This window comes from Lissotriton helveticus, chromosome 4_1 (genome assembly GCF_964261635.1).
Source record: "Lissotriton helveticus chromosome 4_1, aLisHel1.1, whole genome shotgun sequence".
Taxonomy (NCBI): domain Eukaryota; kingdom Metazoa; phylum Chordata; class Amphibia; order Caudata; family Salamandridae; genus Lissotriton; species Lissotriton helveticus.
In genome coordinates this window covers 1,528,702,045-1,528,715,706 of record NC_136063.1, presented here as the reverse complement: position 1 = coordinate 1,528,715,706, position 13,662 = coordinate 1,528,702,045, and the positions used below count along the sequence as shown (strand labels likewise).

General features: G+C 39.9%; 1 protein-coding gene across 5 annotated transcripts in view; it reads left to right on the top strand.

Annotated features, from left to right (window-relative positions):
• The window catches only part of PPP4R1 (protein phosphatase 4 regulatory subunit 1), a 689,584-nt gene that overhangs the window by 163,455 nt on the left and 512,467 nt on the right, over positions 1 to 13,662 (top strand). For all 5 annotated transcript variants that reach the window (XM_078688139.1, XM_078688143.1, XM_078688140.1 and 2 more), the window contains exon 4: positions 7,542 to 7,648. In XM_078688139.1, the coding sequence (XP_078544265.1) occupies positions 7,542 to 7,648 (107 nt within the window). The remainder of the gene's footprint in view (positions 1 to 7,541; positions 7,649 to 13,662) is intronic.

Here is a 13,662-nt window from a genome sequence, read left to right as displayed (position 1 = left end):
TATTGGGATGCCATTGATCATGGGCAGAGACTGACCCGGTGAGACTAAATCCTGGCCTACAAACACAATTTGGAGCTAAAGGGTTTACTAAACAGATGTTACACTCCGTGGGCGGTTGTGGTATTCTTAGAAATCCTAAATCTAAAATCATCTGGATCCACTCTACAGTGATATGATGACCTGTCTTATTCATATGTGATATTTCATCCCTGATGTCCTGTCTATCTGTGAGAATGTATAACACTTCTGGTAATGAGTCATATTCGGTGGCGTTAACAAAAAAACATACTAGCTTAACATGTTAATTACATTTGGGTTTTAATACTACACAAGTAAAGCTGTAACAAACCTAGAGCTGTATTTGGGGGTACTTTTGCTGAATGTAGCCTATCTGATCAAGTGGCATGATGCATTAGGGAACACACAAAACCGGATTCATTAATTTTTAATGAACCTATGTGTGACATGTAAAATATTACAACCAAAGAATATGTTGCTATAGACAAGCAGAAATTATAGAATCAAGAGACAAAGAAGAAACATACAAACAAAAATATATAATTATTGTGCTGTCCTCTCACACATAGTCCAAAAGCAGAGGTGGAGGGGGTATTTTCTGATCACCTATGTGCACAACTGGTCGGTTGATCTCTGCGTTGGTGCTCTTATTCTCTTTAGGTACTGGTTAAGAAATTAACTTTGCCACTTTCATTAGTTCACAAAAGTACATATGCATCTCATCATTAAGGATCTCTGCTGAGTTTTCTCCCTGCACATTACTTCTAGTGTCAGGGACTTTAGTAGTCATGGATCTTGCGGTCACTATCTGACGGGGTGTCAAGTGATTGTCTGAACTAGGTGCATTCCTAAGGGAAAAGAATGCTAATCTTAGGCAATACATCCACTTCTTGTGCAATGTAGCACATAATTACTGATCTTACTCTTCAAGAGACTATTCAGACTCTCAACTATACCATTACTTTGGGGATAATGCTCAGAGGATAACTTGCTTTATCCCCAACTGTATCGTGTCGTGATATGCATGGATATTGCGTTGACAAAATGGGTGCCGTTGTCTGTTCTCGTCCCTTTCTTAGGTGTTTTTCACCATTTTTTAAATTAACATAGGTTATTCTTAAGGCCATCTTTTATTGGACTTAGTAAGCACAACTATTTCTCTGCATGTCAGTGCAATTAAAACAAATCAACTGAGCAATTATGAGCCAGTTTTCTAATGTTCATCACATATTGAAAAGTCATAAGTGAACCATGTTATGAGTTTTTTTACTTGATTCAGAATCATTAAATGGTCTTAACACTATTACTGCAGCCTCTCAGCTGTTAAACGGTGGGACTTGATGTTTTTGAATGTTTACATTTTTAAAATTTAAATTGAGATAGGCCATTTTGGTTTATAATGCCTTGTTCTAGGTGTGTTGTTGCTGTTGTTACTCTGCTACTTTTGTGATTTTAGTGATGTCTAGTAACTATTCAAATAACGATAAACTGAGACCTATTTCAATTTCCTAATTGGATTGCATGGTGGTTTGGGAACTAAAACCAGCCAAGTCTTCTGTTTGTTTCCCAATACTCGCTGGTCAGGGTGTAAAAATGTTTTTTTTTAAATGGTTTTATTCGCTCTGGTTTTCATATCTCGTCCTTTTTACCCAAGCCTGTGAAGGTGTTGCACTACTTTTTAAAAGTTACACATATTGTGCGATCTATTCATTTTATTTTTTAATTTTCATATTTTTTATTTGCATCAAATGTACACAAAGAAAAAAGTCATAATAAGCAAAATCACATTGAATCATTACATAGATCATAAACGATAAAAAGGTCATATAGAAAGAAAGAAAAAAAAAAAAAAAGATGTTAATATTAAGACATAAATGCTCCCCAAATTTTGTCAGTTTTTCGTTTAGCCCGAAGGCCCTTTGAAATAGCAAGGGTGGTCTCCATAGAATAAATTTCTTTAACTAAGCTCCACCATTCCATAACAGTTGGCGAGTTTTTCTGGATCCAAGCTTTAGCAATAATAATTCTTGCACACGTAATTAAAATGTTCAACAAATCATTAAATGTGTTAGAGCCACCACATATACCAATCAATACATCAGTTGATGAAAAAGAAATAGGTTGAGTAAGTCTATCCGAGACCACCTTAAGTATACCATTCCAGTAATCATTAAGCTTAGGACAAGATAAAAACATGTGAATGATATCAGCCCCGTTTAGATCGCATTTAGGGCATTTCGTGCGTTCACTAAAGTTATTGTTCCTTGCCCATTTAAGAATTCTCTCGGGGGTATGATATAGTTGACATATAGTTTTAAACATTTGCAATTTAAGGCTAGAAGAATGAACTGACGTATTTAAACTCTTAAAAGATAAAGTAATTAAATCAGGTGGTAGATTTGAGGTTAACCTTCTATTCCATTTCTCAGTTAATTTTATGATATCACTACTATTAAAGTCCAAGAATAGCTTATAACCTATGCTAATCAGAGCTTGGTCTGATTCTCTGTAAATACAGTTCCAAAAGTCAGAGTCTATTACCAAATTAAGTTCTAATTTCTTCACTAAATAATCTTTAATCTGATAGTATTTAAACCTAGCCAGTTCTGATAAGTTATAGCATTGCTTTATTTTTTCAAATGTCATAAATCCTTGATGATCATACAAGTCTCCCAGGAGTTTAATACCAGATTCTAAGTATACTCGACATGTTGACTCCTGAAAGATTGGAGGAAATCCTGGATTACCCCAGAGAGGTGTTTTATAATGAAGATGAGAAACATTACATTTCATCATGATAGAGCGGCAGATATTAACAGTATCTCGTATTGTCTTAAATTTAACCCTTTTGAAATAATTAGGGTCATTTAACCTGTAGATAAACATATTAGCATCTTGTCCGAGCAGAAATTTATGAACATACAAACATTTATCAAGAATTGTTAGGCTACGAAAACGAGTCAGAAAAGCCGACCAATAATAAAGTTTGAAGTCCGGAAGAGCCAGACCTCCTTGACTATAAGGAAGTTTAAGTGAGGAGACTGCACGTCGGGCTTTTTTATATCCCCATATAAAGCTACTAATAATTCCTTCTAATCTGAGAAAATAAGAATTATTAACACGTAAAGGAATTGCGCGAAATAAATATAAATATTTAGGCAGGATTTTCATTTTAATTAAATTTATACGCCCGATAATATTAAGAGGAAGTTTGTGCCATTTTTTAAATTGCATTGCAGTCTCTTTTAATAATATTTCATAATTTAGAGCCACAATAGTCAATATCAGAAGAGATTTTAACACCTAGATACGTTGCGACCCCGCAGATTCCTGGAGTAGAAGCAGGAAGATGATGATTCGCAACAATTTGAGTTTTAGTGGTATTAAGTTTGTATCCGGAAACCGAACCGTATATACCTGCTTCGATTAGAATACCTTTCAAAGCTTGGGGCACATCCGAAGAAAACACTGCTACGTCATCCGCATATACAGTGATGTCCACCTTATTTAAGCCATTAAAAAAAGGATTGATTAGAGCCTGGCGTTGGAGTGCAATTAAAAAGGGTTCCATACCCAAAGCGAAAAGCAGGGATGATAAAGGACACCCCTGTCTTGTCCCCCTCTTAATTGGAAACATAGAGTATTTCCCCATATAGGATACTTTGCCCATAGGATTATCATAAAGTGATTGAATCCATCTCAAAAATTGGCCGTTAATGCCAAATGCCTGTAAAGCTGCCCATAAAAAGCCCCACCCCACTCGGTCAAATGCTTTTTCCGCATCTAGTAAAATCATACCGAGTGGGGCGGACTGAATCCGTGCAGCATCGAAAGCAGAGATGGCCATATTAATATGCGCGGTAGTATCGCGTTTTGGTATGAATCCATGTTGCTGAAAAGATACGAGCTGAGACATAACTGGCGCGAGCCTGATAGCCAATATTTTAGCAAAGATTTTGGCATCGCTATTAATAAGCGAAATTGGTCTATATGATCCCCTCTCTTGAGGTACTTTACCCTTTTTTAAGAAAAAGATAATTTGGGTTAAATTCCAAGATTTAGGTGCTTGTTGTCCATTGCTAATAGCACGAATCACATCAATTAATAAAGGTGTCAGATCCTCAGCGCAGCATTTATATAATTCGAGAGGAATAGAATCCTCCCCTACTGCTTTCCCTGTTGCTAGGGAGTTAATAGCATCCCTAATTTCCATTGCTGTAATGTCTTCCTCTAGTTGTGCTGTTTTTTTTTATTTTAAAACATTAACCGTGTTAAGCTCTATATAGTTTTTAATGCTATCCTCCGAGGCTGTAGTTTCTGGTGTATATAAAGCTTGATATTAAGAAGCAAATTGTAGCAGTATTGATTTAGAGTCGCTAACCAGTTGATTATTATCTCCTTTAATTTCCTTGACTATGTTCTGTGATCGGTCCTCAGCAACTTTATAAGCCAAAAGTTTACCAATTTTATCAGCGTTTTCATATTGATCAAGTTGGTATTTCTTTAGTTTATTAATACTTTTAGCTCTGAGAAGATCTTTTAATGCAGTTTTAAGTTCGATTAGTTTAAAATTAAGTATATCTGAGGTCGGTGCCCTATCAGACAAAGCCTCTGATAGCTGGAGCTCAATGTCTCGTATTTCACCAAGCCTTTTCTCATTTAAAATTCGATGTTCTTTATTTTGTCGCCAAATATATTGCTGTGTGAATCCACGTATACCAGCCTTACAAGCATCCCAAACTATCAAGGGTTGACTAGATTGAATATTTATATCAATGAATTGTTTTATATGTTCTTTAAGTTGATTCACAAACCCAGAGTCAGTAAGCAAATATCTTGGAAATGAGAAAAGACGTGGAGAAAATTCTTCAGCTGTAATCTCAAAAGTTAGAGAAATTGGATTGTGGTCTGAAGTTACCCTTGGGTAAATGGCCGTTGAGAAATTACTAAAACTGAGGACAGAGTCTAAAACCCAAATCATATCTATGCGTGAGCATAGCTTATGGGCTGCCGAATAGTATGTATAACCCGCTAGTTTGTGATTTAAACATCTCCAAGAATCTTTCAAAAAATGAGTAGTTGCTAGATCCAAAATTGCAGCTCTAGTTTTCCGCATTCTCTGGAAGGAGTTTTTCCTAGTTGTGTCTAAATTATAATTCATAATACAGTTAAAATCACCCAAAACAATATATTCCCCTTCCCATCCAAGCAGTTCTATATTAATCTGATCGAAAATATTTGGTTCATCTTGATTTGATGCATAAACCCCACATATTGTAAATTTTCGACCTTCCAGCTTTATCTGAGCTATAGCCCATCTACCAGCTTTGTCGGTTAGTGTCTTGAGTATCTCGCCCTTCAAGCCTTTTTGCTTTAAAATCGCCACCCCTCGAATTGAAGCATTAAAGTTAGTACAAACTATGGTATCATATCCTAATTGTTTCAACAAATGCTTATCTTTGTAAGGTATATGGGTTTCAGTAATTACCACAATTTGAGGATTATACATCTTCAGCTCTTCATACACAAGGCTCCTCTTTGTTCTATTGTTTAAGCCTGAAACATTCCAAGCTAAGCATTTTATACGATGCATTTCAAATAATAATAAATATCCCTATCTATATGACCTCCATAGCCAGTTAAATCAGTTTTATAATTCTTATTATTTTTATATATTTTGTGTCTTTTGAGGCATTTTTTCCCCCCAAACATATCTTCCTCTTCCCCACCCCACAATCCACAGCACCCACCCCCCACCCAATAGTTACCTGCTGGTCCCCCCGTTAAATCTACTGCCGCTATTCTGGCAGCCATCGAGCGGATTTAACCGCTTATAGGATCCAGGCATTCAATATTAATCAAAACAGCAAAAAAAAAGGCCGTACTTCATAGTGATCACTGTCTAATATAACCCATAGCTACCCAGCCAAAAAGACCGTCTTAGTCTAGCAAGAAATTTGAGCGATTAACAATGAAGCAAAGAAAAATATGTAAGCATAACAATGGTCAGTAACTTAATCATTTCCCCGATCGCCAAGAGGCGATAGTGGTTTCAACCTCGTTCACTTCCAAGAAAAAATAAGAACGGCCATTTTTGATTACTTTCAGTTTTGCTGGTTCCTGTAAAAAAGCTTGACATCCAAGCTCTTTAATCGGATCAATACATTGTTTCAATTTCCAGCGTTGTTCCAAGGAAAGTCTACTTAAATCAGATCTCTATTCATTTTAGCAATATTTTTTGTGCTCATCCTATTTTCCAAACCTGCCTTTTTTGCTGTGAGAAATTAATTTTTGTCATTGTCTTAAATTATTACTTTATTTCATGTTATCTACATTAATAATTTCAGGTGTGCTGAAACAATGGTTGTTTTTCTGCTTCAGAGTTCTGGAACACTTGGTTGTCTTGATTCAAATGTCCATCAAAATAAATTTCCAGGGAATTGGTATCTTTCCTTTCTCGATGAAAAGAATCTCGTGTGCAAGGAGTGTTTTATCTAGTAGACTCTGAATGACTACCTCCTCTGAAATTTTTCTTTTCAGGCCCTTGGATCTGGAAAAGCAGACTGATTTTTTTATGTCTTTTGACTTGTGAGAATATCAATTCTTGTCCCTTATTTGTGTCTGAGAGTCTAGTCTATAAACTGTACGCTGTTTTCAGTGTGACATGCTTATTTGCTCAAGGTAGTTTTCAGAATCCTATATGAATCTGTGTAAAGTTCTTGTTTCTTTTATAGACTCTTTTTTCGTTTGCGCTAAAGAAATTGTTAACAAACCATGTCAGACGGAAGCTAAGGTCTATACATGTTGTGCGATACTCTGCCTATATGCTTTATGAACTGTTGGTGATGTTTAATAAAAAGCCACTATGATTGCCCTTATGTGTTAGAAATGTTCTTTATGCATTGTTATGAGGTCAAACTAGGCTTCTCTTTAAGAGGATGCCTTTTCTCATCAGTGTAGGATCAGTGGCTTTCTAGAAGAAGGCTTCTGTCAAATTATTTTGTTTGCATTCGGTTAGCCTTACAAAACAAAAATGAAGCTCGATTTGGCTGATTTGTGTGCAACATGCCTGACGTTTTACTTGAATGCTTCACCTAACAGCTCTGTATGTTTAGTGATTGGTGCCAACATATAAGGGGTTAGTTTAAGCGAGTATGCTGTACTAAAATACGATTTACCAGAGTAGGTTCCCTTCTCTACCACTGCAAGCTCAATGTCTTTGGATCTTCTTCAATTGCAGATTAACTAAAGGATTAGGTTCATTATGAGTTTAGAATGTTGCTTGAAAGGGTGGGCTGGTGTGGTATGGAATGGGGGTACAGGTGCTTTCACCATGATTTTCCTCCAGCACACGTTTGAGAGCATTTCAGGACCATCCTGTCAAGGATTGTACCAATAACCTTGTTAGTAGTTGGGGACCGTAGTCTTGTTGAAGTTACTGGTAAGAAACTTATCTTTTTTGACTTAATAAGTGAGACTAGTGTATCCTAACTGGGTTATGTCTTTGATTTCTTATGAACTAGGCAAATGGTTGCCCGAAGTTTGTTGGACACACTGAAGGAAGTTCGAGAGGATGAGCGAGATTGTATTGCTGTATTAGAGAAGGTGAACAGGCTAGCAGATGATTCAGGTATGTAATATAGCTTTCATTTTGTGGTACCCAGATACATTTTGTGCTGTTGTATTTAACAAGTAATCGTGCATTATTGCCCTTTGTCATTGACTCGTTATAAACTAAGTGTCTCCAGCACACAGAAATTGATTTTATTGTTATTGTTCAGCTATTTTAGATGACTAGAGACATTATAAACCCATCTGGGAAACGTGAGGCATATTACAAATTTATTTTTTATTGCATATTTTCATATTAAATGTCAAAATCACACAAGCGACTGCAACTTGTATACATGGGATATGCAGCCATCTGTCCCCTTCTCAGTTAATTGCCTTTTTCTTGCTATGTAGCAAATGCTAAAACCTACTAAAGTATTGTTTTCCTTTCCCTCAGACTTTGCTTGTGGTACTTTTGAATGGTTTTCTTCATTTCTTTAAGGCCAAACGTTTCCACTCTGTGTGAATATTGGAAAGCATATTTTCTTTTGTCCTGTTGGCACCTTTTATAATGTTTGAGGTTACAACCAGGATTTATATTATGCTCTTTTATGCAAACACTTTTCTGCAGTCTGCTCGGTACTGTACACATGAGGGATATTTATAACTTCAACGTAGGTTGAGTTTAGTCTGAATGGTTGAGGGGTGTTGGTCAAGTTGTGGGACGAGCCTTTCACAATCTGTTTCTATTGGATTCTGATATAGAGTACACTTAATTCCAGATGTTGACCTGGTAGTGGCCACATACATAAAAGGTTGTACCTTTCCCTCTGCTGAGAAAAGAAGTGTGATACTGATATCAGAAAAAAATCAACAAAATAATCTTTGTGATCTTTCTCCCATGAGCTTCCCTCCTTCTCTTCTAGTTAGCATGTAACGTGGCAGAAGCAGAAAACTAAAGGAAAGATGAAGGCACCCTACCTGATCTCCTGCACAGTCATGCTTTTAGCTCCTTAGGGGAATGGCGTCTTTCATCCCTTCAGATGACATCAGAACTGTTGTCCGCCCTAATCCTCTCCAGACTGGACTACAGTATTTTCCTTCTGAAAACTCACTCTGTTCATTTGAAAGCTTCTCTCACCTCTGCTGCTCATTTGATCACTGGTGCAAGATCAGACCATATCACCCCAATTCTTCGGGAACTTAACGTGCTCCTCACCTGGGCGGGAAGCTTATGTCAATTGCTGCCTTGGGACACAAATCCATTCATACGGACATCTGCCCGCTATTTTTCAAAGAAATTGGTAATATCTGAGCGCCTTCATTCCCTTTGAAGTACTGACACCTTCCTCCTGGAAATGTCAGCTTTCAAAAACATCAAAACACTTCATACATCCTTCTCTGTAAGTGGCCCTAGAGTCTGGAACTTTTTACCCCCTCCATAAGAAATAAACATTTATATAGTGACTTAAATAAAGATCTCTTCCAAGCCGTTCTCTTCCAAATACATTTAACTCTGAGCATCTGCTGCTGAACACCCTGCTCAAAATTACCTCCCTTAACAGATATTCTATTACTTCTGTATTATATCGAACACCGCATCAACCAAATCCCAGGCTATACAGTCCCACAGTCACTTGACATGCTCCTTATTTACAGACCTTCATAGATTAAACCCCCCCCCCACAAGTAAGCATCCTCAAACCTCCTCTTGCATGCTAAACTAACATTCACCAAGCCACTTCTTCCAAAAATGACATTTTCCCATCATCTACCATGAGAACTATTTATCTTCATCCTCTCGCACTTCTCTTATAGACTGACAGTCCTCGCTCAGCCAAGTAACATTTCTTCGTAACCTCTAAACAGGAAAGACAATACCCAGAAAGCCTCACCTGGATTCCTTATTGAAAAAGACCTCTCCTCAAAGAACCCGTTCAGAAAACTGGTACAGACTTGCTATCTCTAAAAAAAAAAAAGAAAGAAAAAAAAGAAGGAAAACAAAGGAAAGTGAATGTTAAATCAGTATCAAAACAACCATTCAAGTCTTGTTTCTCTTACCTAGGCAGTGGCAATGCCCTGGCTCCACACTGACACCGCTGAAAAGGCAGCTTATTAATGTCTACGCTCCTTATGATGAGCTACAAACAATTCAATCACATGTTGAAGAAAGTTCATTGGCTCTGCTCCAGCCCCCCTTCACTTTCAAAGCCTGGTGTATCATTTTCATAGTCCTCAGAAGCGGCATCCATGCATATGAGGTAATGCCACGCAAGGAGCATACAACTCACCAGATTAGAGACCAGGAGATAAGGGAAAAGGAAAAACGAGGAAAGGCTTTCCCTGTTTATGCACCAAAGATGTAGAACAGTGCCCCTTCAATTTTAAATGGCTCTTGACCTCATTTAATTTAGAAAGAAACAAACTTCATTTCACAGACAAGTACCAACTCGCTCATTAGACAATTAAAGGGTATCTGATGAATTGCAACATTCTCATAATGATAATAATAATAAAGCCATTTGTAAAGCGCCTGGTTACACTCAAAACGGTGTGTCTCCGCTCTATGGATACAGTCCCCCCCGTGAGCAAGCCACCAGCAAAAAGTCACAGACATGACCAACATCAACTATTGTTTTTTTTTAGATACGTGGAAAGAGATGAGTTTTCAGTTTGAGGCGGAATCTTGCTTCCAATGGTTCCATTCGGAGTACAATTGGGAGTTCGTTCCAGTAGTTCCCTGCCAAGTACCTGAAAGAGCGACCTCCCATTCTTGCCCTGTAGATGCGAGGCACTCTAAACAGCATGCTCCCTCGTGATCTCAAATTGCGTTTTGGGCAATTAATGGATAGAAGCTTTTGTTGAAATGCTGGCCCTTTCCCGTGAGCAATGCGATGTGTATAATGCATAACGCTTTGAACCTAATACGCTCCTTAATGGGAAGCCAATGGAACGTCGCCAGGGCTTGCTTCCCTGATGCTCTTCTGGGCAGGTTCAGCACTAGGCGGGCAGCAGCGTTTTGGACACATTGCAGCTGCTGTAGCCCTTTCTTACTTAGGCTGATAAACAGGGAGTTACCGTAATCCAGGTGGGGGGTAACTAAAGCATGTATCAAAGATTTCCTGGAGCTGATGGGCAGGAGATCCAGTACTTTCCGTAAGGTTTTGAGGATTCCAAAGCATTTGCCAGTCACCCTTCCAATATGTTGTCCGAAGGACAAACTGGAATCCAGCAGGACACCTAAATTCTTTACCGTCGCTGACGGGGTGGGTGTCGAGCCTAATTCGGACGGCCACCACGCTGATGACCATATAGATGGAATTCTCCCAATTACCAACAACTCTGTCTTATCCCCGTTGAGGCGCAAGCAGTTATTATTCATCCAGTTGGCAACAGCTGAAAGGCAGGTGGAGAAGTTCACTGCAGCCTCACTCTGGCCCTGAGAATGAGTGATCATTAATTGAGTATCATCGGCATACGTGACGATGTCTACTCCAAATGATTCCACGATTCGGGCCAGGGGTTCCATATATAGATTGAATGTCAGGCTTAGGCTCGAGCCCTGTGGAACCCCATGCTTTAGCCCTCAAGGGGAAGATTCGAATGGGGGACAGTGTACTTGAAAGCTTCTTTCCTCTAAGAAGGATCTTATCCACTCATGGGCCGATCCTTCCACTCCCATATCCATAAGACGGGCTAGCAGCGTGGTGTGCGATACGGTGTCAAATGCCGCACTTAGGTCTAATAAAACCAACGCTGCTGTCCGCCCCTCATCCGGTATCTGGCTCTAAACCCAGACTGTGTTGGGTGCAAAAGGTGACCTTCTTCTAGGTGTTCCATCAGCTGTAGATTAACTATTTTCTCCACCACCTTCATACAGAACTGGAGGAGAGAGATAGGGCGTAGGTTCTGTAACTGGGAAATATGAAGGTTGGGTTTCTTTTTCAGGGGGATCACCTGAGCCCTTTTCCACGAGTCTAGCACATGGCATTCCTTAAAAGACAGAGAGGCCATGTGGCTAATGTGATCTATTACCCCTTCAAGGACACTCCTGAAGCTCTTGGGCGGGGCAGCATCATTGGGGGAGCCTGAATGAATACTCTTTGCAATGCTCAGCATTGCCTGCCTATCCGGGACTTTAAAACAGTTTAAATGCGGGACTGTGGCATGGCTCTTTCCCTTGTCACACTGGCTTGAGGACATATCCGTCCTGGCCGTGAAGGAGGCATATATTTTTTCCACTTTGTTAACTAAGTGGTCTGCAATAGATTCACATAATTCGTCCGAAAAAGTATCTTGCGCAGTTAATTTTTCAGGGGCTGTGAGCTCTTTATATATAGCAAATAATTCTTTAGACGGATTATCCACAGTTTCAATTCTTTCTTTAAGGAACACACCCTTTGCCTCTCTAATAAGTTTGTGATATTTTTTCAATTCCGTTCTGTATTGCTGTTTCCACCCTGAATCGTAGTTTTTATACCAGCTGCGTTCTAACTTTCTACAGACAGCTTTAGCTTCTATTAGCTCTTTGCTAAACCATGGAGTAGTTTTGATCCGCCTTACGGGAGTCTTGTTTGTCCAAGGTGCAACAGTGTCTAAGGCCTTCGCCATCCACTCCTCATGTACCCTCCACGCCTCCTTCAAAGTATCGCTCTGAGGGGGCGGTTCCTTCAACAGGGCCTTCCTATAAGCTTCCTGGGTGAATTTTTTTCCCGTTCCTACGTTTATGTGGCAGGAGTTTTTGCTCCTCAAGTTCACATAAGCCTCGTATCACCTCAAAAGGAATTAAGCAGTGGTCCGACCAAGGAATTCTGATCGGGGGAGAGACAGTCATTCCATCCCAGTTGGCAAAAATCGGATCCAGCAGGTGGCCCAGTTGGTGTGTAGGCATAAGTGACTGAATTTCCATCATCAGGGATTTCATTGCCTCCACTACCACCTGCGCCTCCTTACAGTCAACATCCTCAAAATGAAGATTTAAATCACCCAGAATAAGGAGCCTCTTATAGCGCAGCGCCGGCTGGGTGACCATCTCTGTCAAGCTGTCACCAAACTGCGCCGTCGTGCCTGGAGGACGATAAATCAGAAAGCCGCTGGTGGTGTTTTTAGGGGAGATTTTTATCGTAAAAAATCTGCCTCACTGTTTTTTTTTTTTTTTTTTTTTAATTATTTTTATTGTTGCATCAGGCGGAACATGGGTGCAGGAGACAAAAACAATTCGGGGGAGCGTCAACATTCCGCTCTTCCCGATCATCTGCAACTTTTCAATGTCAGGTACATAGCTTTCATCGTGACGAACTTGTTTTTTATTTTCACCCCAAACTCCCTCCCCCCCCTCCTTAACTCCTGAGAAAGTCAGCAACTGAGAAGCCTCTATCAAAAGCCCCTCTTCCCGCCCTCCCACTCCCCTCCCTCTTCTACAGCATACCCCCCTTTTCCGCCACCCCCCTCGCCCCCGAGTCTCTCTCATCCTCTAAGTCTTGACACAGTATATAGGCAATTCAACGACCCAAACCCTCCAGAAACAACTATGTTGGATTCAGTGACAAACGTGCCTCCCCGGCTGTCTCCCCTGCCACCCGCCCATTTCTCCCCGGACAGTCCTACTCCAGTCCATGGTATCGCCTCCACTTAGTCCATATTTTTCGAAATTTCCGAGGGCACCCTCTAGCTTTGTAGGTCACTCTTTCGGCCGCCATATACATATCTAAACCCCTCCTCCATTCATCCAGGTTGGGTTTCCCAGGCGCCCCCCACATTCGTGCTATGTCTCTTTTTGCTACTACCAAAGCCAGCAGCAGGAAAATGAGCAGGTATCGTGTGATGTCTACTTCCGTCAACATGCCCAAAAGCGCCAGTTTGGGATCCCTAGGAATCTCCACCTCCAATATCATACTCAGTTCCCTGAATACCTCACCCCAATATTCCTGTATCACTGTGCAGCCCCAGATGATGTGGAAGAAATCGCCTGTCTGACGCTGGCATCGTATGCAAGAGGTGTCGGTCACCCTCCCCATCCGGGCAAGCCTCACTCTATCGAAGTAGGCCCTGTGAAGGATCTTAAACTGTATTAGGCGAAGCCTCGATTTTATG